Raw genomic sequence first — 23,515 nt, 5'->3', positions numbered from 1 at the left:
ATGCATGGCTTATTTGTATGGAATGCATAGCATAGCAGAAGAGAAAGTGGCTGTGAGAAAAAAGTAATGTAAATGTAACGTAACACTTTACTTTCCATACATTTAAAAAAAAAAGTTACTTTTTTAAGGAGTAACGCAATATTCTTAAGAGTTGCTTTTAAGAGTAACGTTACTCCACAATGGTCATCTCAGAGAGTCAGCTGATCTGGCATATATATATATATATATATATATATATATATATATATATATATATATATATATATCTTTATAGTTGCTCTGGTTTGGTCTGTTGTCAGCTTTTAAAGATCCTGCCTTACTGTTCTGTGGTACCTAACCATCTCTCTTTCTCTCTTTTATTTTCTGTCTTCCTTAAGGGGAGGGGTCAGGGAAGTTGACCAATTACTAGCAGCTGTTACTCATTTCACAATAGGGCTGTCTCTCTAGCCCTGTGAGTGTGAGAGAGAGAGAGAGAGAGAGAGAGAGAGAGAGAGAGAGAGGGGGCGCGTGAGTGTGACTGTGAGTTGCGTTGTTAAACTGGGCACACTGCTGCTCCAGTCTAAATCTCAGGAGTTAGGGGTTTCCTATCAGGTATGAGGCATTTTTGTACTCTTTTTCAATTCTTTCTTATGTCTGTGCGTGTGTTGTGGCTGTTTTGCTTAAGTTACAGGACTGTGGGCATGTTAGCTGTTTTTGAACATATGGTGACAGTTACTTTGTCTGATAGTTGTACGAAGTTGTTTCTTTTGGGTTATACCGTTTCTTTGTGTGTACAGTTATGGGAATGTTCTTTTCTCGGCTTGATTGACCTTTTAAGGCACTTTGAAAAAGATTTTGTACTTTCTGATTCAACTTTTCAAGACATGGAAAGATATTGTAGGCAGTTCAAAGACTTCTTGAAGAGAATTGACTTTGGCGTGTAGTTTAATCTTCTTCAGATATTGCTAGGCTACAGGAAGTGCAGCAAAAGAAACATCCAGAGCCTAGATAACAGATTTGGACAAAATGCATTCTTGTCATTCCACATATGACAGAAAAAAAATAGCAGTAATTCTTGTAATACAAGGTGTTGTGTCTCTCGATTTAGCTTTGTCTTCCAGTCTTGGAAACACAAAAGTGATAGTATTTTAGCTGGTAGCTGGTAACACTTTACAATAAGGTTGTATTTGTTAACTTTAGTTAACAGAAACATTTACATAATTTCTTTATGTTGGTTAATGTTAAATTCTATATAATCGAATGCATTATTTTTTACATTAAAAGTTACATTTAATGAAATTGATGCATTATAAACTAACATGAATAAACAATTAACAATAGTATTTAAAAAAATTAAGTTTAATTAAGTCTATGAAATGGCATTGTTCATTGTAAGTTTATGACCTAATGATTTTTCTAATGTTACCAAATAAAACCTTATTTTTAAATGTTACCATTAAAACAAGTAAAACTTTTTGGGGGCATTTCATTTCCATTTTACACTTGTAGTTTGTAAAACATGTTGATATGTTAATGACTAGGTCATGAATGTTTTATAGTGTACTTAAGTCCTTTTTAAAAACATGCAAATGTCGTATTTTAGGTTCTGCTTAAATGGTTGACAGTCTAATAGCTGTTAATATTGTTCTATTCAGATTAATGACTGTGCTGCCAATTTAGGGGCACCCAAAGTGTGATCCTTCACAATATCGGGCATTTTAAAGATTTGAAATTTTTTAAGTTGTATTTACACAGTAATAAAAACTTGGTAAATACCTAGTTACAACATACTTTTATTTCTAACACATCTACCAGTCTGAGATCCACAAGCTTAGTGAATTTGACAATTGCGCACGTACCATAATTAATTGTGAGTTGCTTAAAAAGCTTCGTGTTTCCAGACACATCATCATGAGATGTGGTAAGAGGGAAATATTTCCTGAAACCTGAGGGAGTAATGCTGTTTTATTTTTAGGTAACATTCTTTTTCTTTTTGTCTTGAAATCAGGATCTCATCTTCCTGGTCTTTGGGCCCTTTAATTAAAACAGGATTACTGTGTAGTAACTGTCTTGTGGAGTTTTACTCTTGTGTTGTTTTCCACCCCTTCAGAGAAGTCCTTGGTGGTGCTGGAGACTCCCCAGTGTGAGAAGCAGGACAAACTAATTAACTGTCACAACCCCTTGAGAAGCACTTTCAAACTCCAATTTCATCTAAAGAGTGCCCATAACCCTCCTCAGTGGAACGCTAATGTCATTACAAGGTGAACAAACATTCTGGGGCACTTTTGGTGACTTGGGACCGAGAAAAGTACCACGATGACAGGCCAACTACACCAGAGACTATTGTTTTGGTTCATTGCGTTGGTGGGCATCGGATTGTTGGCGTTAATTGTGGTATGTGTGGCTCTGCAGATTCAGGTGCCATGGCAAGTGATGACCTTCCAAAGCTTCACTCTAAAAAGGTAAGTTTCATAAAGACTTAATTACAACGTTTGCATGCAAGTCAGCACTGTATTGATATACAGATATAAAGATTCTGGTTAGGGTGTATTTTAAATCCCAAATCCTAAGTATTAAAGGTCTGCAATTAATTCAGGCTGAACCACTTAACCAATGTCCCTTTCAAGGCAAGTCCATCTTGGGAACGCTCCCTGTTAGCTATTTTCTTTAAATGCAAGATGCATGAAAGTACAGCTCCTAAGACTGGAATCTCAAAATCATATAACATATTTAAAATCAGAAGTAAAACATGATAACAAAAGTGATAAATTGTGCATTTTAACCTCATGAGACCTCTAGTGATTTTGGTTTCGCTATTGGCTATGCATAATTTAACTAAACTTAAACCGACTGATCTCAGTTTAGGAGACTCATTAAAGGGTTAAACTTTTGACACATCGAGTCATGTGATGAAACAACATGGTGCCGACCACAGCAGATTTTGTCTTTTGGAGGAATGCCAGCAAAACTACATCTGGTAATAAATCTAACTACGATTTTACATTAAAACCAGTTTTGTCAAAAGATAAGAGTCTCTAGTTTTACCTGATATGCCATTTAAAAAAAAATAATTTATCGCAAAATACCGTTTTATCATGAAACGGCACGCTGTTTAGCACTATGTCCACGTACGTGGACTATAGGCTAATTTTCCTTAAAATATCCTATATTTACTGTGCATTATCACATTGAAAATCAATGAATGCATCCAAAAGCTGGAAAATTTTGCTTTCAGAGGATATAAATGGAGTCAAGATGAAAATAAGGTGCACATTTTTGAAAAAAATCAAAAGTTCAGTTTCAAGCTGCAGATGATGTTTGGACCACTCAACATGTTTGGCAGACATGGGACAATGGCAATCAGTACATAGATTCTGAATTTATAATGTATCATTAGATTTTAACGTGTTGGCAGTGATTACATGATGCTGGCCATTACTTTGAATCAGTTATTTATGCTAATTTCAGATGAAATATCTGTAACATCTCATAACCATGGATAACCAACACTCCTGGAAACATAATAAACATTTTGATTTAAAAAAATCAGACTTTCTATAGTTCGGTATTATTTAAAATATCACATATTAGTCCCGTCGTCCAAAAATGTGGACATTCATTTTTAGGAAAAGTATTTGTTCTAAAAAAATTATTTTTTTGCATGTTTCTTATGGGCTACTAGTTACAAATCAGAATTGAATGGAAATGCCCACAGCAGTCACTTTTGGGTCTCAGGAGGTTACGCTCAGATCATGCTACAAAATGCTTTATGTCAGACTGGTCCAGCTGCATGCATGATCTCAAGTTAACTGGCAGGTGTGTCTGTATCTGAAAAGTGTTAAGCTCTTTTAGCTGTACGGCAAGACTTCCTTTTCTACATCCGCCATATTAATTCAAGTGCTCCATCTCGACTAAATAGTCTTTATCCTTAACGTACAGACTCCATTCAAACATTGTTTGTAGATAAATTCAAGCCTGGGTGTGCTATCTGTTTTTGTTTACACTTTTATAAAAAATGTAAGACTCAACGGCATTTCTTGAGTCAACTTCTTAGTTGTCTTCCTATGACTGTTATTTGGCAGTCAGCAGTGTTTATTAGTGAGTGTTGTGTTGTCTTTAGAGAGCAGAGATCACAGCCATGCTCTTTGTCACAATGGAGACAAGCGTCAGAAGCTGAGACAGCATTGATATTCATGTTTGATTGTTCTTGTTTACTTAGTGACCAGTTGTGTGCAGGTTTTAGATTTCGATTTGTATTGTGCTTTTAACAAAAACATATTGTTCCTGTGCTGTTTTAAAATGAATAGTACTTAATAAACTCCCTAGTGAGCAAGCCAAGGGTGTCAGTGGCAAGATAAAGGGTTTCCACTTTAGGGTGGACTGTCCCTTTAAAAGCTGCTGAACTCATAAAAAGGCTTGAGTTGTATGACTTCAGTTGTGCTCCTTCAGGATATGTGCTCTGTCAGGCATACAATCATTCTGGTTTGGCTTTAGTCCTGTGAAGTGCATTTGTAATGCTAGTGAGCTCTAGAGAAGTGCACAATCATTGCACTCAAAGTAGGGTCTGTTATGTGAAATGTAGCCCAGATGCTTTTAAAAGGGCAAAGCTCTAATTTTAACACAGGCGTACTTGGAAAAAAACCCTGAAGTTTAGGAAAAAGCATGTTCTTGTGATTAAAAGACATTTAGAGTAATTCAAAGTTACTCTATGTGTTACATCTTATGTGGGTGGCATGTTCAATTAAGATGTCATCATAACATTTTAAAGAAAGTAAATATTGGTATTTCATTATCTCATTATATGTGTACCTCAGAGTTTTGATGACATTTCTAAGCAGCCTATTTGAATGCACATTAACTAATTATCTGTTGTTAAAAGTTAATATGCAAAGACAACTGGAATGGCTCTGCGATGCTATCAAAACATTGCTCTGTTTGTTTGAGCCTACTTACCAGTCAGTCACAGCTACATTGGCTCAACCAATGGTGTGAATTTGGGGCTTAACTATCTATTTGTCCAATCAATTGCAGATGGGGGGAGTGTTTTAGGAAACCTGTTAATCAACAGTCATTATTTGTGCAGTAAATGAATGCTTCACTTTTAAGCATTTTACAATTTGATAATGTCCCAAGATAAAGTGTTACCATTGCTCATATTTATCCATACAGTGTTTTAAGGATGTCACATATTTTGTTTAGAGTTTTGGGTGTAATCTGATTACAAAGTAAATAGTTATTGTAATCTAACAACGTTTTAGTAAAAATGTAGCATTACATCTTTACATTTGTCAACAGATTACAGTGACTGGCTTTTAATTAAGTGAATGACTTTTAGGTACATTACTTGGGTTACACGTTTGTTATGATAAAGTAATAACATGGACTACATATTAAACATGAATTATGATGATATGTATTAGGGATGTGCCAGAGTGGTCAGCTAATCGACTAGTTGCCCAACAACCAACTAGTCGATTAGTGGGGTCAAATATTAACATAATTATTTATAGTGGTGGTGGTTTTAATGGGAGATGCTATTCCTAAATTAATTGATAGATGCCACTTTTCATTACAGTGAATAACAGTCAGTATAATTCAAATATTTTACATATAATACTTAGGGCTTATAACAAATATTTAATATGGATTTAAATTAAGTTTTGAATAAATTGCATTATTTAGTCAGTACATTGTTCAATACAATACATTAGACAAAAGTGGCTTAAGAACTCAATATGTTGTTTGGTTTATTCTCATATCATTGAACAAGACTACACTTGACACGATTGTAAAAACAGTTGTACTTCCTGCTTGAATTGCTCATATGCAAAGGCGCGATAACATCAAAAACAACATTTTTGGCAAGGGGTGCTGCAGTTTTGGTGGAAGATTTACATATCATGCACGCGCAACGAGGGCATCAGAGACCACATGACTTCCTATCACTCTACACCCATTGTACAAAGGGAACTCAGTTTGTTCCTGGGAGGCAGCAGATGTCCTAACGCCACCCCCACCGTAATCCTAACCATATGGAGCCTGTAAGGCTGAGAACCCTGCAAAGAACAACCAGAGGCACCTTTTTTCCCATTGCGATGACTGCACACACACACAAAATGCAATGGAGAGTTTTCAGCATCAAGAAAGCCATTCAATAAGCCAGCCAATGCATTAGTTCCATTCTACCACGTACAAAACTGTTGTCGTGTCAGTGTGAAGGAGAAATAACCATGAAACATAATATAATTGTTCAGACAAAACAGATATTAAAACAAACCCATATTCTAAAATATTAAGCTATTAAGAAATGTCGTAACTGCTACTTGAATACCACAAATGTGGTCTTGTGCTTTGTGTTAAGCACAAACATACACCTGAAGAGGAAGTTTTTGCTCAGCAGAGGTTTCAGCGACTTCCGCAAATCGATGAATGACGAGAACACAGAAGCTCTAAACTGTATTTTCTTTGTTTGTTTGTTTGTTTTTTGTGTAATTATTATATTTTAAAGGGTGAGCTTATACGTAAGTAAAGCATAATATTCTTCTGAAGAAAAACACATAATATTGAGGATTGATTAATTTGTTTTATTTGTATTCATAAACTGTAATATTACACTACAGTATATATTATTAAATAACATTAATGATAAGATAACACAATTTATTTGTAATTTATGCGACGGGGGATAACATTGGGATAACGGGACAATATGGTGATGGATCCCGTGAATGAGGTCCCCCTGGGAGTTAGGACACCCTGGGCTTCAGCATGTGTAAGCCTGTGCATTAATACGCCCCCTGCCTTTCAGTTATCTTGATTACTATTTTTGCTTCCTCTAAGACAGGGGTGTCAAACTCATTTTAGTTTGAGGGCCAGATTGGACTAATGGGACTTTTCCACTGCACGGTACAACTCGACTCAACTCGACTCTGCTCGCTATTTTGTGGTTTTCCACTGTGGATAGTACCTTGTACCTGATACTTTTTTTAGTACCACCTCGTCGAGGTTCCAATCGAGCTGAGCCGATACTAAATGTGACGTAAAAATCCTGCAGATCACTGAATGGTCAGGTAGAATAGTCACATCACTGGATTTCCGACACGGGACATCAACCCGCAAGTTTTAAAGTTAACAACAGCGATAACGGTATAATTTGTTCACGTGACTTTCGAATTGTGAAAAAAGAAATGGCTGTGCGCTAAACCACGCTGTGGTCAATAAACGAGGTGCAGATGGTCCACTCGTTAGCGATGAGCGAAACAAAAATGTGTCGCAGGAAGTGTATCAGCTGTTGGCTGCACATGGCTACCACCGGACCTACCAAAAGTTTATCACCATCAAGGAAAAGTGGAAGTGGTTCGACCAAATGGACGCTATCTAAACCGGCGAACAATGGGAGGGAGAGTCCCCTGGAATCAGCCACGATGGAGGATGATACATTTTATTACGTTAACTCTATACTCTGCTTGAAAGCTTCACTTTATTTAGTTGACCAGCGACTGGAAAGCTTGCTTCTAAAACAACCATGCCAATTTAACTGTTACACTTGTGTAAAATCACCATGCAACAACTGTTTTATGCAGCACAATGAGCTAGTAGCTAACAGCTAGCGGTCCTGATATTGTTTTGTTCAGTTTGTGTCATGTTTAAGATGATGTCACGGCAGTAGAGGCTGTGCAACTATGATGATCATCCTATAATCCCACCCACGTTGAGATGGCACTAAACTGCAATGGAAATGCAAGCTGTCACATTCTATATATATATATATATATACACACACAGTATATATAATCATGTATTAAAATGATAAAACAGTTTATTATCTTAATATTAACATTTGAACAACAGTGTAGGTTTATTAAGTGAATCAGACATTAGTCAGCTGCTGTTTCATTCATTGAAGGATTCATCAGACTGATTCAAACCAAGAACTCGAGAGTTGACGAGTCATTTGGAGTAATTAATTGTAAGTGCCAGCTCATAAGCTCATAATTATTTATTGGTTTTGAGCTCAGCAAACACAACGCAATAGAAAGGTGTGCTGTTTTGTAATTTTTTCACTGCCTCATTCTAACAGCAAAATCAAAACTTAGGTAAAATATAATTTGTTTAGTTATGACGCCCTGTGATGATTCAGCAGAGGGGACATCGGATCAGCTGAGCAAGAAACACTGTGAGTCCGGAATAAACTAACCAGTCAGCAAATTTCCATTGGCACAGTTTTGGCCCAAATAAACAGCTGAAATGTGGCCCAGCTCAGAAACTGAATGACGGCCCAAATATAGTACAGATGTTTTTTTTTTTTTACCAGAACTGAACCAAAACAGTGCCATAACTCCACCAATAGAAAGCCAAATTAGTAAAGCTTGTGTGGCCCATACATGGGCCTTATATGTCATTCTTGTTTGGCTGAGTTCTCTTAAGGCATGACGGCCCTTATTTGGCCCATATGTGGCTGATAGACTAAATGCCAGTATTCTCCCAAAATTTAACCAGAAGAACAACAAGCTTACTCAATACTTGAATTTACTACACAATAAATCAAACATAAAACACAAAATTAAATCACAATCTTTTTTATTTGAAGTAAAATTAACATGTTAAACACTACAGAAGTGTGTTGATATTGATAGTAACATTGGAAGTGGTTAGAATTGTCTAACGTATGATGTGAGCATACTTACAATCATTTTTATTTTTCATTTAAGATAATGTTAAACACAACACATGAAAATTTTATTAAAGTTGGTATTCATATTAGAAAAATCTCACCCATGGACAATATCTTTTTCACTCCCAACCTATTAGGAATAAAATAAAATAGAATTAGATGCAATTAATAGAATTAATCATATGAGACACTTTTTATAACCTGAAAAACTCTACGCATATCATCTACCCCTAACACCTTTGGTCCTAAGCTAAAAAACATTTTTGATAATTTTCTTATTATATCAGTAAAAGGGTTTTAAAATCACAAAACTTCACTTACTTAAGGGTGTGTCAGGATACGGCAGTTCTGAGGAGAGAAAAGTTTGGGACAAATGGCCACTGTCCAGTATTTGCTGCAGTGAAAGTGTCACTCCTCCACCAATCGGAATTGAAAGAAGATGCTACAACAACGAGACCAACCAATGGCATTGTTAAACAGGCTGAGGTGTGGACTCACACACCCGCTGACATGTGTTTTCCCAAGTATAAACCAAATCTTAACCACAAGTTAATGTTTACCATGGTTTCCATGGCTCTCTGCAATGTGATGTCATTTTGGCCATATACCTCAATGTCAGTTGTGACCCAAGAGAAAGCTTTAGCAACACATATTTGGTGAAAGTTTGGCCCACGTGTGTTTAGACATGCCAGATCTAGGCCAGATGTGACAGCTAATTTCCACATTTGGCCCAAAGGTTCTTGCTCTCTGGGTATATGCTGCTTTAATTACTACTGGTGTAATATAAAAGGGAGAATATGGAATTTATTCTTTTCATTAACTGGAGGTTTCATCTATTAGTAGTACAGAATGAAGCAATTATACTGACAGAAAAAGAGAACTGCTCACTGCTCTGGGCTGGATAACTTTAGCAAATCATCTTAAATCAAACATTAACACAAAGAAACTGTTTGTCCTTTAAATTACAAACCCACTTCATAAAAACAATAATTCTGGAAATAATAGAAAAATTGTTACCTCTAATATTTATCCTTGTACGGGCATTGTTGTCATTATTGCGGAGAGAGACTTGAACAAACGCCAAAGTGGGATGGGTTGTCATGGGACTGTTGTGAGGGGCATTCACTGATGGACGTAGTGTGTAATTAAAATGCAGTTATAACATCCATGCAACACTGGAAATTAAAATGTTTATCTGCCCTGCTTTACCTAAAAAATCTCATCATATCGATGCAATAGGCTAAATCAATGTGAATGTTTTTAAATATTTTTGTTCCTCTCAAATCATCCCACGGGCCACACTGCACATTTTATGTACGTAGGAGTGGTGGTGGCATAGTGGGCTAAAGCACTAAACTGGTCATCAGAGGGTTGCTGGTTCAATCCCCACAGCCACCACCATTGTGTCCTTGAGCAAGGCACTTAACTCCAGGTTGCTCCGGGGGGATTGTCCCTGTAATAAGTGCACTGTAAGTTGCTTTGGATAAAAGCGTCTGCCAAATGCATGAATGTAAATTTTATACCCATGGAAGTAGCACATCAGTTGCCCTAATTGTAAAGCCAGAAACAAACATTCACTTCCTGTTTTCAAACTAGATGTGTTTGCAGATGTATCAGATGGCAGGGCAGTTGATAAAAGCTCTATTGTATTGTTTTCATTGGCAAACAATGAAATACTGACAGAAAATGTAGTGTTCATCCTATATTTCTTGATTGCCTCTTGAATTGATGCTCCTTAGCTTCAACCTTAAAGTTGAAGTGTGTCTTTTCTGCAGCAATAGCAACATCAAACTGAATTGCAATAATAATGACTTCTCAGTCACCTCTACCATCTTCCATTGGTTGGAAAAACAGATGGTCCTGCCCCAAAATCATGCCATTGGTTGAGCCAGTGTTTCTGTGTCGGGCTGGTCAGAATGCTAAATCAAACGTAGAATTATTTTTTAAAAGCACCACAGTGCCACAGTTTTTAAACATTTTAGTTAATTAGCCTAGCATTGGCTTACTTATGGTTGTCTCTGCAAATTCACTGTAAAAAGTATGTGTTTTTTTTGTTATGTATTTTACATAATGTTAGGCTAAAGAATGTGACATAACACATTGCCTACTTTTCTGCCTTCCTTGCCCACAGGTATACCGGGTATGACATCAATAACACTTTGGACTACCACCCATCTGCTGAGAATGAACTGTACATTGCTCAAGAACTAAAGCACAAATCTGCCCAGCAATCAGATCTTCAGGATTTTCCATTATCAGACAACTCAAAGCCTGATCATGCAAATTCAAACTCCTTAAAACCAGTGCCAAATAATGAGACAAAATCATACAAATCAGCAAAACCCACCGAACCAGACTTTTTTGGTGACCAGTATGCCATAGATGATGTTCCTTCACAAACAGTAAGTGTTCCGCTATGGATTATTATATATGCTTATAGTGGTTTTTGGCCGTGCACTATCTGTGTTAGTTTAGTGAGTGTGTGCAATTTCCATTTCATTCAGTGTTGGGTTCGTACTATTGTAGTGTTCATTCAAATGTTGTGTGCCAACAAGTCAAATGCATTCAAATTTAGCAACTAGCCCACACAAGTTCTGAAAGAAAGGAAATTGTAGCATTGAGTGAGTTATTGTTAACAGACATGCCCATGTCCAAGACCAACTCCTCAGAAAAGTCCACAGATTTACACAGAATTGGCATGTTGCTTCCAATAAGTTATGTACCCTGAAATACACCCCATTCTGCCGAATTATTTACAAGCGCCATCAGAAATCTTTGCATTAATTCAACCAGTGGCGTAACTTGGATCTTACAGGCCTCAGTGCAAAGAACCTGTCGGGCCCACTCCTTGGGGAACCTGGGACTTTAATCATCACCCCTCTCACCCCGGCCCCTAGGGTGGCTCCACACCCTGCCCTCCCTATAGTTACACCCTGAATTCAGCCATGATAACCATTTCCTCTTGTGCTACTGATAGTGAGTACGAAAGCAGCTTTGGAGAGGAACCAGAAAGTTATTGCGTACACATAAACAACCATGGTTGCGTTTTCGCTCTAAAATGAAGTGGTACAGAACGATTTTAGCTGAAGAACATTTGACCTACTGTCACCAAATATACAGTGTGATCAATCTGGTTGCTCTAGGCATATTGTCCCTGACTCCTTTAACAAGTGTCCTTTAATCACTTTGGATAATAGCATCTGTTTCTGCCAGCTTCTTCTTTTTATTTTTTTTTGAGGGGTCAAATGTCAATGTGTTTTCGACTGCCCAAATACATTCTAACCTAACTTAATTATCTCTTTTTTTTTTTTTTGCAGAACTGTCCGAGCAGTATTAAAAAACATGTATCTCAGACTGCATTTGCTGAAATATTCCTCCAAAGCATTCCAGTCCTTCAGTGGGCAAAGCATTTCACTCCAGAACAGTACCGACGGTTGAGTCGCTACGGAGGAGCGCATGGCTGGGGAAGTGTTGATGTCGAAGGTGTGTGTGTGTGTTTTTGGCATTTGCTAGATTTGTTGAAAATAATTCATTTAGGAATTACATTTAGATTTACTAGCCAATTGTGTTTTTATTGTCTTATGTTTTTGTATGATGCTTCTATTGATGTAATACTAAGACTTTAGAGAGAGATTGGATTGTAGGTGGATTTGGTTGTAGGATGTGGTTGTCATTCCCATAAATTCTGCATGGGTTTTTGACAAATAAGGTTGTTCAAGGTGATAAAATGAGAATGTTTAAAAAAATATATATAAATATGTTTATGACACAGACAATGTTGCTATGTGAGGCTGGTTGGGAGGTTCAAACAAAGAAAGCATTGATTTAAATAAAAAACTAATTTAAAACCTTTTTTAAATTATGAATGATCAAGTTATGTAATGTATATAAGGTACAAGGAAAGTATTTTAACATCTTTTACTTGATTGTTACAACACTTTACATTATTTCATTATTGCCAAACTTTATTACATACTCGGGTCTTTAGCGATCCTGCAAGCATATCTATCAATGGTTCTACAAATATTCTGATATATTTTGATGTTTAATTTTTAATATATCAAAGAGATGATGCAATAAATCTAGAACAGGATTCATTATTTCCACACTAAAATTTCATGAGACTTTTTTGAGCTACACATATGTATTTTCTCATGCACTTATTGAGTCTAAATAGATGCACAAATTTCAGTAGTACACAAAGATGAAAATAGTCATATCATACTGTTTATGTGTTACACTTGCTATAGTTTACTTCCACGTTGCTTTTTCATCAAATATAAATCAAGTCAATCACTGAAACATCAATGCCACATGGATTAAGAAATAGCTTGTAAAATATGTATGTGTACATGCATGTGGAATACTGATAATTCACCATTGTTGCACAGAAAATTAAGGTGTAGTAATTATTTGTATAAACATAGTATTTATTTGTCTTGTAATAAACTATAGAAATAGATATCCTGTGATCGTCACATGGGGTAACCTCCTCGTGATTGCTATAATGTGGTTCGCTCTCGGTGGGGCGCGTGGTGAGTTGTGCGTGGATGCCGCAGTTGATGGCGTGAAGCCTCTACATGCGCTATATCTCCACGGTAACGTGCTCAACAAGCCACGTGATAAGATGCGCGGATTGCCGGTCTCAGACGTGGAGGCAGCTGAGAATCGTCCACCGCCACCTGGATTGAGGCGAGTCACTACGCCATCACAAGGACTTTGAGCACATTCGGAATTGGGCATTCCAAATTGGGAGGAAAAGGGGGAAAAAATCCACATAAAAAAAAAAAAATTGGATTATGGAAGTGCAAAAAACAAACAAACAAAAGAACTACACTATTACATTTGAAGTCAGAAGTTTACATACACCCAAATAGCCAAATACATTTTAACTCAGTTTTTCACAATTCCTGACATTTAATTGAGAAAACATTCCCTATCTTAGGTCAGTTAGGATCACTACTTTATTTTAAGAATGTGAAATGTCAGAATAATATTAGAGAGAATTATATATTTCAGATTTTCATTCCTTTCATCACATTCCCAGCTGGTCTGAAGGTTACATACGCTTAGTTAGTAGTTGGTAGCATTTCCTTTAAATTGTTTAACTTGGGTCAAATGTTTTGGATAGCCTTCCACAACACATGTGTTCCTTGCTAACACATGTTTTTTTTAGTTCTGCCCACAAATTTTCAGATTGAGGTAAGGGCTTTGTGATGGCCACTCCAATACCTTGACTTTGTTTTCCTTAAGCAATTTTGCCACAACTTTGGAGGTATGCTTGTGGTCATTGTCCATTTGGAAGACCCATTTGCGACCGAGCTTTAACTTCCTGGCGGATGTCTTGAGATGTTGCTTTAATATATCCACATAATATTCCTTCCAGATGATGCCATCTATTTTGTGAAGTGCACCAGTCCCTCCTCCACCCCCAAAACATGATGCTTCCACCCCAATGCTTTACGATTAGGATGTTGTTCTTCGGCTTGCAAGCCTCACCCTTTTTCCTCCGAACATAATGATGGTCATTATGTCCAAAAAGTTGCATTTTTGTTTCATTAGACCAGAGGACAATTCTCCGAATAGTAAGATCTTTGTCCCCATGGGCACTTGCAAACTGTAGTCTGGATTTTTTATGGTGGTTTTGGAGCATTGGCTTCTTCCTTGCTGAGCAGCCTTTCAGGTTATGTTGATATAGGTCTCGTTTTTACTGTGGATATAGATACTTGTCTACTTGTTTCCTCCAGCATCTACACAAGGTCCTTTGCTGTTGCTCTGGGATTGATTTGCACTTTTCACACCAAACTACGTTCATATCTAGGAGACAGAATGCGTCTCCTTCCTGTGCGGTATGATGGCAGCGTGGTCCCATGGTGTTTATACTTGCATACTATTGTTTGTTCAGATGAACGTGATAACTTCAGGTGTTTTGAAATTGCTCCCAAGGATGAACCAGACTTGTGGAGTTCCACAATTAGTTTTCTGAGGTCTTGGCTGATTTCATTACGAGGCACTGAGTTTGAAGGTTGGCCTTAAAATACATCCACAGGTTCACCTCCAATTCAGTACACCTCCTATCAGAATCTGTTGACTAATTGTGTAGGCTTGACATCATTTTCTGGAATTTTCCAAGCTTCTTAAAGGCACGGTTAACTTAGTGTAGCGGTGTAAACTGTAGTAAACTTCTGACCCACTGGAATTGTCATCAAGTGATCTGTCTGTAAACAATTGTTGGAAAAATTACTCATGTCATGTAGATTTAGATGTCCTAAACAACTTAACAAAACTATAGTTTGCTAATATTAAATATGTGGAGTGGTTACATTTTTTTTTTTCAATTACTTCAACGTAAGTGTATGTAAACTTCTGACTTCAACTGTACATACCTTGGTCTCTAATAACCCTATACAATTTGGTACTTAAGGAGTTATAAAAATATATATTTTTGCAAAAACAAATTTGTGTTTGTGTGTTCCACAATTAATAAGAAAAAAGTTTATGAAAACGAGGGGGTGGAATGATGTCCCGGGTCACTAAAGAACCGCGGTATACATGTTTAAGGGTTAATCAATTTGTGTGGTAGAAAAGGATTTTTTTGTTTTGTTATTATGATGAAACCAACATGAACATGGCCACCTGTCTTTGATTCGGTGGACAAAAGTTTATCAAATAATAATAATAATAAAAAGGGTCAGGGCTGGCTGTAGACAGATAACAACAATATCCAGATAGACAAAACAAGGTCAGAAGGCAGGCAATGACAGTGGGGAAAACGCTCAGTAATGTAGCTGTGGCAAAACAAGACTGCAATGACTCAAGCTTGCCTAGTGCTTAAATATTGTGTAAGTGCAATCAGACCAGGTATGTGTCCAGAAAAAAATCTGTGATTTTGTATCTTTTATTGTTCACAGTGTTGAAGAGCTCGCTGGGAATTTTAAATACAACCGCAAATCGGTTAATGTTTGACGACTGGGAGCAGAGAAAGAACAGATCACAGTGCGTCCGCTGTGCCGTGGTGGGAAACGGCGGCATTCTGAATGGTTCAAGGAAAGGCAAGGAGATCGATGAACATGACTACGTCTTCAGGTGTGGGACAAATTATGAATTGTTCTAACCCATGAAGAAACCTATGCTTTTAGGTTTCAAAAGGGCTCAGAAAAAAGAGGATTTGTTGGGATATAGTTGCACACTTCTAAATTGATAAAAATAGAATATTTTAACTGAATAAATTATATGATTTTAAAATGTGGCCTGCTTACAGATTTATTTTTAGACTCATGTTTATTTTGTGCATATTTTTTCACAATGCTTCTCTCCTTGTCTCTCGGAACTGTAGGGTGAATGGTGCGATTATTAAGGGGTTTGAGAAGGATGTGGGATCAAGGACATCATTTTATACATTTTCCACTAACACCATGCGAAACTCCATGCGTAGCTATGCTGGCCTAGGCTACAGGGGACCACCCGTAACTGAGGTAACTGCTGGTTCTGGCTTTACCGTTTTTGTGTATATTTCACTATGAGCAGTGGAATGTTTGTGGAATTTTCTAACAGCTCATTAGCTCAGTTATGACTCGGTTTGTTGCTAATTCTCTCTCTATCTCTTTATCTCCCTCTGAACAGGAAACTAGATACATTTTCCTGCCAGATCATGACAGAGATTACATACTTATGAAGGCAGCTTCCACACACACAATAATTGAGAAAGGCCCTGAGCGCAGCAAAACGTAAATATCATTCAGTTTTCATACATAAATGAACACATTCAATGTCCTCTACACGGATCCATGAGTCCAATCCTCACTGTTCTCAGTTTTTTCCAATGACATTGTTATGCTCTTTAATGTGACGATCAACAGATTAATTGTATGGTATAAACACTCAATTTACTTGTAATTATATCTTCCAGACCACCTACATACTTCGGGGAAGATGTGACAGTAGAAAAATTCAAAATATACCACCCAGACTTTATCCGTTACCTTAGAAACAGGTAAGATTATTGTGCATGTTATATATCATTATTACGTCTATGTTATATATTCATACTGATCAGAATTTCTTTTAATAATGAGCACCTTACTATAGATTAATTTGCTTACATTTTACCTGAACACAGAAGCGTTTCTTGATTCATTACTGTAGCCTGTTTTTGTTTTCCGGTCTCCGTGTTTTCAAATGTTTCCTGAATTAAATGTAATGGCCCTATGTTAGTTATGTTGATAATGTTGACAGCCAACAACTGCACAAGTTGAGCTTTAACTCATGTGTAGCCTACTCCAACTACGCCTAACTTTCCGGTCCTTAATTCCACTTAAAACTGTTATTATTCTCAGTCTGAATGCTCAGATGAATAGTTTTACATTGCTTCTTAAGGAGACCGACACTAGAAAACAGTCCAGCAGCAATTACAATTATTATGGTGGCACCTAATCATGAAAACTGTAGATTACATGGCCACTTGACAAATAAATAAATAGATTTGAAATACTGATTTAATTTGAAATCAATGTATTTTATTATGTGATAAAAAAGAGACTATAGAGTGATATGAGAGACATGTAGCTAGCGCAGTTACTGTATGTTGGAAAACAGTTGTCAGGATGACAGTCAATTAGTTTCGTGGTGATTAAACACAAATATTTGACCGCTGAATGTTGTGGTTGACCAACTGGAATCGAGTATTCCAGAAATAAGTTTAATAAACAGCTGTTAAATGTTGTAGTCTATGGTTTGTATTTAGTTTAGTCTCTTATTTGTATGTAAAGTAACAAGATGACTTCATTCCTGCAGGGAAATGTAATTTTGTTATATCACTTTTCTTCATCTAGATTTCTGCATTCGCATATTTTGAAAACGGGTGCGAGAAGGATTTACAGGCCGTCCACAGGAGCAGTAATGCTTCTGGCAGCTATTCATACATGTGACCAGGTGTGTTTGTTTATTTTATTATATTAATATTACCACAGTTAAGAGTGTTGCGTAAGATTTTGCCCTCTGCTAAAATATGTGATAAGAATACTCCTCTCTGAACCTGTCATGATTATTACATGATTGCCTAACTGCTGTTATCTATATAAAGACATTTTAAAACATTAAAAAAATGCACACAGGAGTTTTGCTTCATGCTAAATGAATTTGCTTGTGGGATCGGATTGTATTAATATGACATAATATGAATATGACATTAATATGAATAATATTATAGAACAATAAAAACAATTACTATTGTAATATTAATATAATATTCTAGTAAAAAAGCAAGACACAGCTTTTAAAGGTAAAGTTATTTGAACTTGATATGCATCTAAAAATGCGGTGCTCCTGTGTGTATAATATTTGAACTTTTAGTAGAATATCTCAGTCCTGTAGGTCCTCACAATGCAATTGAATGAGTACCAATATTTTGAAGTTCCAAAAAGCACATAAAAGCAGCATAAAAGTAATCTATGAAACTCCAGTGGTTAAATCCATCTTCAGAAGAGATATGATAGGTGTGGGTAAAAAAAGAGATCGATATTTAAGTCCATTTTATTATAAATTCTCCTTCCTGCCCAGAAGGTGGCGATATGCACAAAAAATGCGAATCACCAAAAACGGAAGAAGAAGAAGAATGTGAAAGTGCCATACAACCTTAAAGGAATAGTTCACCCTAAAATGATTCTCTCATCATTTACTCACCCTCATGTCGTCTCAAACTCAAATGACTTTCTGTCTTCTGTGGAACACAAATCAAGATATTTTAATGGAGATATATGTTTGTTCATTCAATGCAAGTACTGTGTATGGTGACAGAATCTTCAAGTATGTGTATTTACCTTACACTGTAAGCATAAAGAGACAGTTTAATCTGCATAAGAATTAAGTATGAGGCCACAATTCTGAAAGTCACAGATGCAAACAAACATCCTACATACCTAAAATCCTTATGCGAACACCAAGCAAAGTTTTGTGTTTGCAAACGTTGGAAGACACCCTTTTTACACAGAAGTAAATTAGACGTGCAGTGTAAACATACTAAAGACCTACCTGATTTCCTTTTTTGCACTCATAAAACTAACAGTTGTTTGTTTTAATATTTAACTGACTCAACTGAACAGGAACTGATTATACTTCAAGAAAAGATCATAACATTTTTATTTTATTAATTTACAGGTAGATGCTTATGGGTTCATGACTCCTGACTACAATTTTTACTCAGACCATTACTATGACAAACAACAACATCCAGTGCGTTTCTATGCCAATCATGACATGAAAATGGAAATGAAGGTGTGGCAACAGCTGCATCAAGCCGGACTGATGAATCTCTACATGCGCCACTCAGCGCAAAAGGATGGACGCTAGTCTTTGTACAAGATGTTATTCGCCCATCTGTATTTGCTATTTTTACTATTGACGATGAATATCAGTTTTAATGTTTTTTTATATTGTTTAAAGGGGTCATGACATGAGAAACCAAATTTGCCTTGATCTTTTGGTATATAAGAGGTCTTTGTATCATTAAAACGTCCTGCAAGTTTAATATTTTAAGACGTCCTCCCCATTCTAAACGAATCATTTATTTAATCAAACTCAAAATACAGCTCGTTCTGGATTCATGGTTAGAAGTGACGTGTCGGTTAGAAGTGACGTACCAGCGTTTGCATATGACCGCCTCCAGCACAAGATAACTACGCTTTAAGCGCAAGACAACTACGCTCATTTCAGTATCGCCGTCGCCTCACAAGTGTTCAGTCGATGGACAGCGAGCTCTGACAGAGACTACTTGTGCACAGGAAAATTACGATGCCACACAGATGTGCTGTTCCTGGCTGTGGTCAAACAAAACCTCTGAATAAGCTGCCGAAAGATCCAGGCGTCAGGGAAAAATGGATGCAGTTTATTTTTTGCGGACGTCCCAGTCACGGCAGTGTTAACTTAAGCGTTTGTTCTGTACATTTTAAGGATGACTGTTTTGAGAACAAATCTCAATATGATGCTGGCTTTGCCAGAAAACTGTTGCTCAAAGATAAGTCCGTGCCGACTATTCTGGGAACAACGATGACGCAAACTGTAAGTAATCTATTTTAAACTTTAAACTACTTTTTAAAGCGCAATTTCATTCATTATGAATAATCACAGTGTTTTTACTTAGTTTACTTGCATATTGTTCTGGCTGGAGGCGTCAATAATTGATACATAGGCACTGACGTTAGCCAATCATAACAGTGGGCGTTAACACTGAAGTCTTAAATGGAAAACGCCCCAAAACAGACTGTTTGAATCAGAGGATGAGAAACAGGGTGGGAAAAGGTCATAAATCACTAGATTTTAAAAGTTTTTCTTAAAAAAATATATATTAATACTATAATTGCACCTAAGGGCACATAATAATACAATAAAAAAAACCATGTCATGACCCCTTTAAAGTGTACTGCATACAGAAGCTACAAATGAGTGTCTTGTGCTTACACTCTGAATTGGTTTTCTTTTAACTAAATTACAAAGACTTCATTATATATACTGTAGCCTTGAAAACATTATCTGAATTTGCAATAACTGACCTGAACTGAACCCGGTGTACTTGGCGTCTATTTATTCTCACATTGTGAGTCATTCCAGATCAAGGCAGGGCAGCTTGGACTGGGGTGCCGCTCTGGACAACATGCTACGTAAAACGTTTCTGTAATATTTTGACGTGCCTTAGGACTTCTTAGATGATGCACTGGCAAGGTGTGTGTGTGTGTGTGTGTGTGTGTGTGTGTGTGTGTGTGTGTGAGAGAGAGAGTGTTCTTAAAAAACCTACATCTTCAAAGCATCTCACTGAGTCCAAAATAATCAACCAAAGAGATTATGTTTAAATTGTTTTTTCATTAAATTCCTAATCATACCACTTTTACATGGTATGTGAATATAAACGATTGTAAATGGCCCGTCCAAAGTGCACTTCATGTTGCATTACGTGAAAATCAAGAAAGGGGTTTTTAAGACTTTTTATGCCTTAGGCTATTAAGTTTAAAGCCTCAATTTTCCTTAAAGCTTTAAAGTGCAATATCATATGTACAGCACACTAGCTGTTGGTACTGAAATGTAAATTTCTTTCATGATTTGGCTGATCTTTCTAAGGTCTGTTTGGTCACATGAAACTATCTGTTGAAGTTTATTACCAGATATTTTAACTGTTTTATTATGTCGGGTTGACTTATCAGGTTTAGGGATTTGTCACACTCCTGATTTGAGTTTAAAAATCACACAAAATTTTGGTTACAGATGCAAAGTCACAAATGAATACTGAAAATTGAAAGTTGATCCAAGTAGTGGCTGAATGGTGTATTTTTCTTCTCAGAATAAATCGTTTGAAACTGTTGTTGATTATAAGTTATGTCCATGTTTGTATGGAATTTTCACAATATGGAAAATCTGTAAATCTATACAAAATCTATGATTTATAAAATATATTTGTTTATATATACAGAATCATATGACTTTCACCGTATAACTTTAAAGGAATTGTTCAAAGAAGAGTCTACATATTTATATGTATCATCTTTATAAGATGATGGAAACTAATGGTTTTGCAAAATTATTTTAACTTCTGTACTTTATTTCAATCATGTTAATTTGTTATATATGACAGTTATCTAATTACTCACCCTTCACGGTTTGATTTAAGCAAATTATTTGATAATATATTAGATACCATGCATTAATAAATCGTATATGTCCTGTATTAGTGATGCAGGTTTATTCATTTGTTTATTCAGTGGTGCAACAGAAAAAGAGCTTTTGCCATCATTCAATGTGTATTTTGTTTCCCACTTAAATGCATGACATGCTGTGGTAATGAATGCTCAACTCAGAGGTACAAGCTTCCCATGTTCACTTGAAGGCAGCATATGAATAAGATCTATTGCCAACTCAACCACAAACAGAAATGTTCCTCCAAAATAAAGGCCCGTACAGTTTAACTGGTTTTACCATGCATTAATATTAGACAAAAATATATTTCTGTAAAAAGTTCTTAACTTAAAGGGTGTAGTTCACCCAAAATTAAAATGATCCCATAATTTACTCACCCTCATTCATCACTTCTCAACGGATTTTACGCTACGCCTACGTCATATGCCGGAAACGTGCAGACAGCTGTTACCGGAAGCCAGTGATTATAGTTTTTAAAGTTATAAATATGGATATTTTTCTTACAAAAATGCACGCTTTGCTTCAGAAGGCCTTTATTAACCCCTTGGAGCCATATGGATTACTTTTGTGATGGATGGATGTGCATTTTTGGGCTTCAAAATCTAAGGTACCATTCACTCCCATTATAAAGCTTGGAAGAGCCAGGATATATTTTTAATGTAACTGATTGTGTTTGGCTGGAAAAAGAAAGTCATATAAACCTAGGATGGCTTGAGGGTGAGTAAATTATGGGATCATTTTAATTTTTAGGTGAACTAACCCTTTAATAATTATTATTAATAATAATTATTTTGTTCCAAAAAAATAAAGATGAAAAGTGGGCTAAGACTATCCTGAAGTTTACTAATAGTGAACAGATACATTGTGAAGTTGATTCTCTCTCTCTCTCTCTCACTCTCTTTTATTTATTTAGTCAGGTGTGAACACCCTTTCACGACATACACAATATTTGATTGGCAGTAGAGCATGCTTGCTCATGACTTAATTTTGGTCAAAAGTATACACTTACTAGTGTTTTTTAATTTTTGATTATGCAATCATATCGCAGTTCAATTCGCAATTGCAATATTTTTCAAAATAATCGCAATTAAATGTTTTGTCCAAATCGTTCAGCCATGTAACAACACCATTGATACATACAGTATATATGTAGATCAGTGGACGGCACCCTTATTGTTTGTTCTGCCTTCTGGATCTGCAGGGTAAGAGCAGCCTACTGCTCATGAGTGCGACATGAAATATCATAATACCACTCATCAAACCATCAAACCTCATTTGAACATTTTGTGTCTGTTTGTCAAGAGATTTCAATGTGAGATCGTGAGAAACATTTTCCTACCCTCTGCAGGCTGGCTGTTTAGAGTATTATTGAGGATAACAACAGTTTTTCATCCTTCTCTACTTTTAGTAGAAGGTACACTGGACAACAGATCTGTGACAAGTGTTTTTCCGTCTTTCTTCAGATGTTTCAGCTCAGGAATTCAGTAAGGGTTGGCTGGTTCCAGTTCAGTTAGCAATGGAACTTAGCATCTGTTTGAAGTTCCATTATTTATCATGCTAAGACAGAGCCCTTGACAACTAGCCCCTGTCTCCCATACATATGAAAAAATGTATATATTTGCATTTTTCAATTATTAAATAATCGTATAGTGGTGTGCACTTGGCATTTGCCAAACTTTTATTTCCTTAAGTGGCTTTCAGCTGATCACAATCTATAGTCAGGACATTAATAATGTGTAAAATAACTATTTCAGTTTGAATTTGTATTTTTTTTTCTTAAGAACTTCTTAAACTACTTCAAAGAGTTCATAAAAAATCCTTTGCGTGCAGCAATGACAGCTTTGCTGATCTTGGCATTCTAGCTGTCAATTTGTCCAGGTACTCAGGTAACATTTCACCCCACACTTCCTGTAGCACTTGCCATAGATGTGGCTGTATTGTCGGGCACTTCTCACTCACCTTACAGTCTAGCTGATCCCACAAAAGCGCAGTGGGGTTAAGATCCATAACACTCTTTTCCAATGATCTGTTGTCAAATGTGTTTCTTTGCCCACTCTAATCTTTTCTTTTTGTTTTTCTGTTTCAAAAGTGACTTTTTCTTTGCAATTCTTCCCATTAGGCCTTAGTCTCTTTACTGTTGAACATGAAACTGGTGTTGAGCGAGTAGAATTAAATGAAGCT

General features: G+C 36.4%; 1 protein-coding gene across 2 annotated transcripts; it reads left to right on the top strand.

Moving 5' to 3' along the window:
• The first annotated feature begins 499 nt into the window (after positions 1–499).
• On the top strand, positions 500–19,365 carry st6galnac (ST6 (alpha-N-acetyl-neuraminyl-2,3-beta-galactosyl-1,3)-N-acetylgalactosaminide alpha-2,6-sialyltransferase). 2 transcript variants are annotated; one of them, XM_052102300.1, is made up of 11 exons: positions 500–591; positions 2,090–2,240; positions 2,392–2,441; positions 10,785–11,055; positions 11,971–12,136; positions 15,565–15,739; positions 15,990–16,128; positions 16,277–16,380; positions 16,563–16,646; positions 17,485–17,584; positions 18,809–19,365. In XM_052102300.1, the coding sequence occupies exons 3-11, from the start codon at positions 2,413–2,415 to the stop codon at positions 18,998–19,000; spliced, it is 1,260 nt and encodes a 419-aa protein (XP_051958260.1). In that variant the 5' UTR covers positions 500–591; positions 2,090–2,240; positions 2,392–2,412; the 3' UTR covers positions 19,001–19,365. The 2 variants fall into 2 exon arrangements, with proteins under 2 accessions (XP_051958260.1, XP_051958259.1); XM_052102299.1 differs by having other exon boundaries at positions 2,090–2,441.
• Positions 19,366–23,515: the final 4,150 nt, after the last annotated feature.

The sequence above is a fragment of the Xyrauchen texanus genome, chromosome 33 (assembly GCF_025860055.1).
Source record: "Xyrauchen texanus isolate HMW12.3.18 chromosome 33, RBS_HiC_50CHRs, whole genome shotgun sequence".
Lineage (NCBI taxonomy): Eukaryota > Metazoa > Chordata > Actinopteri > Cypriniformes > Catostomidae > Xyrauchen > Xyrauchen texanus.
Note: the sequence above shows the minus strand (reverse complement) of the source record. Positions and strands in the feature narration are given on the sequence as shown.

Excerpts from the sequence above, each read along its gene's own strand:
- st6galnac (XM_052102299.1), top strand. The coding sequence starts at position 2,296 with ATGACAGGCCAACTACACCAGAGACTATTGTTTTGGTTCATTGCGTTG. Across the intron at positions 15,740-15,989 it reads GAACATGACTACGTCTTCAG|GGTGAATGGTGCGATTATTA; the intron begins GTGTGGGACAAA and ends TCGGAACTGTAG. Across the intron at positions 17,585-18,808 it reads CTATTCATACATGTGACCAG|GTAGATGCTTATGGGTTCAT; the intron begins GTGTGTTTGTTT and ends ATTAATTTACAG.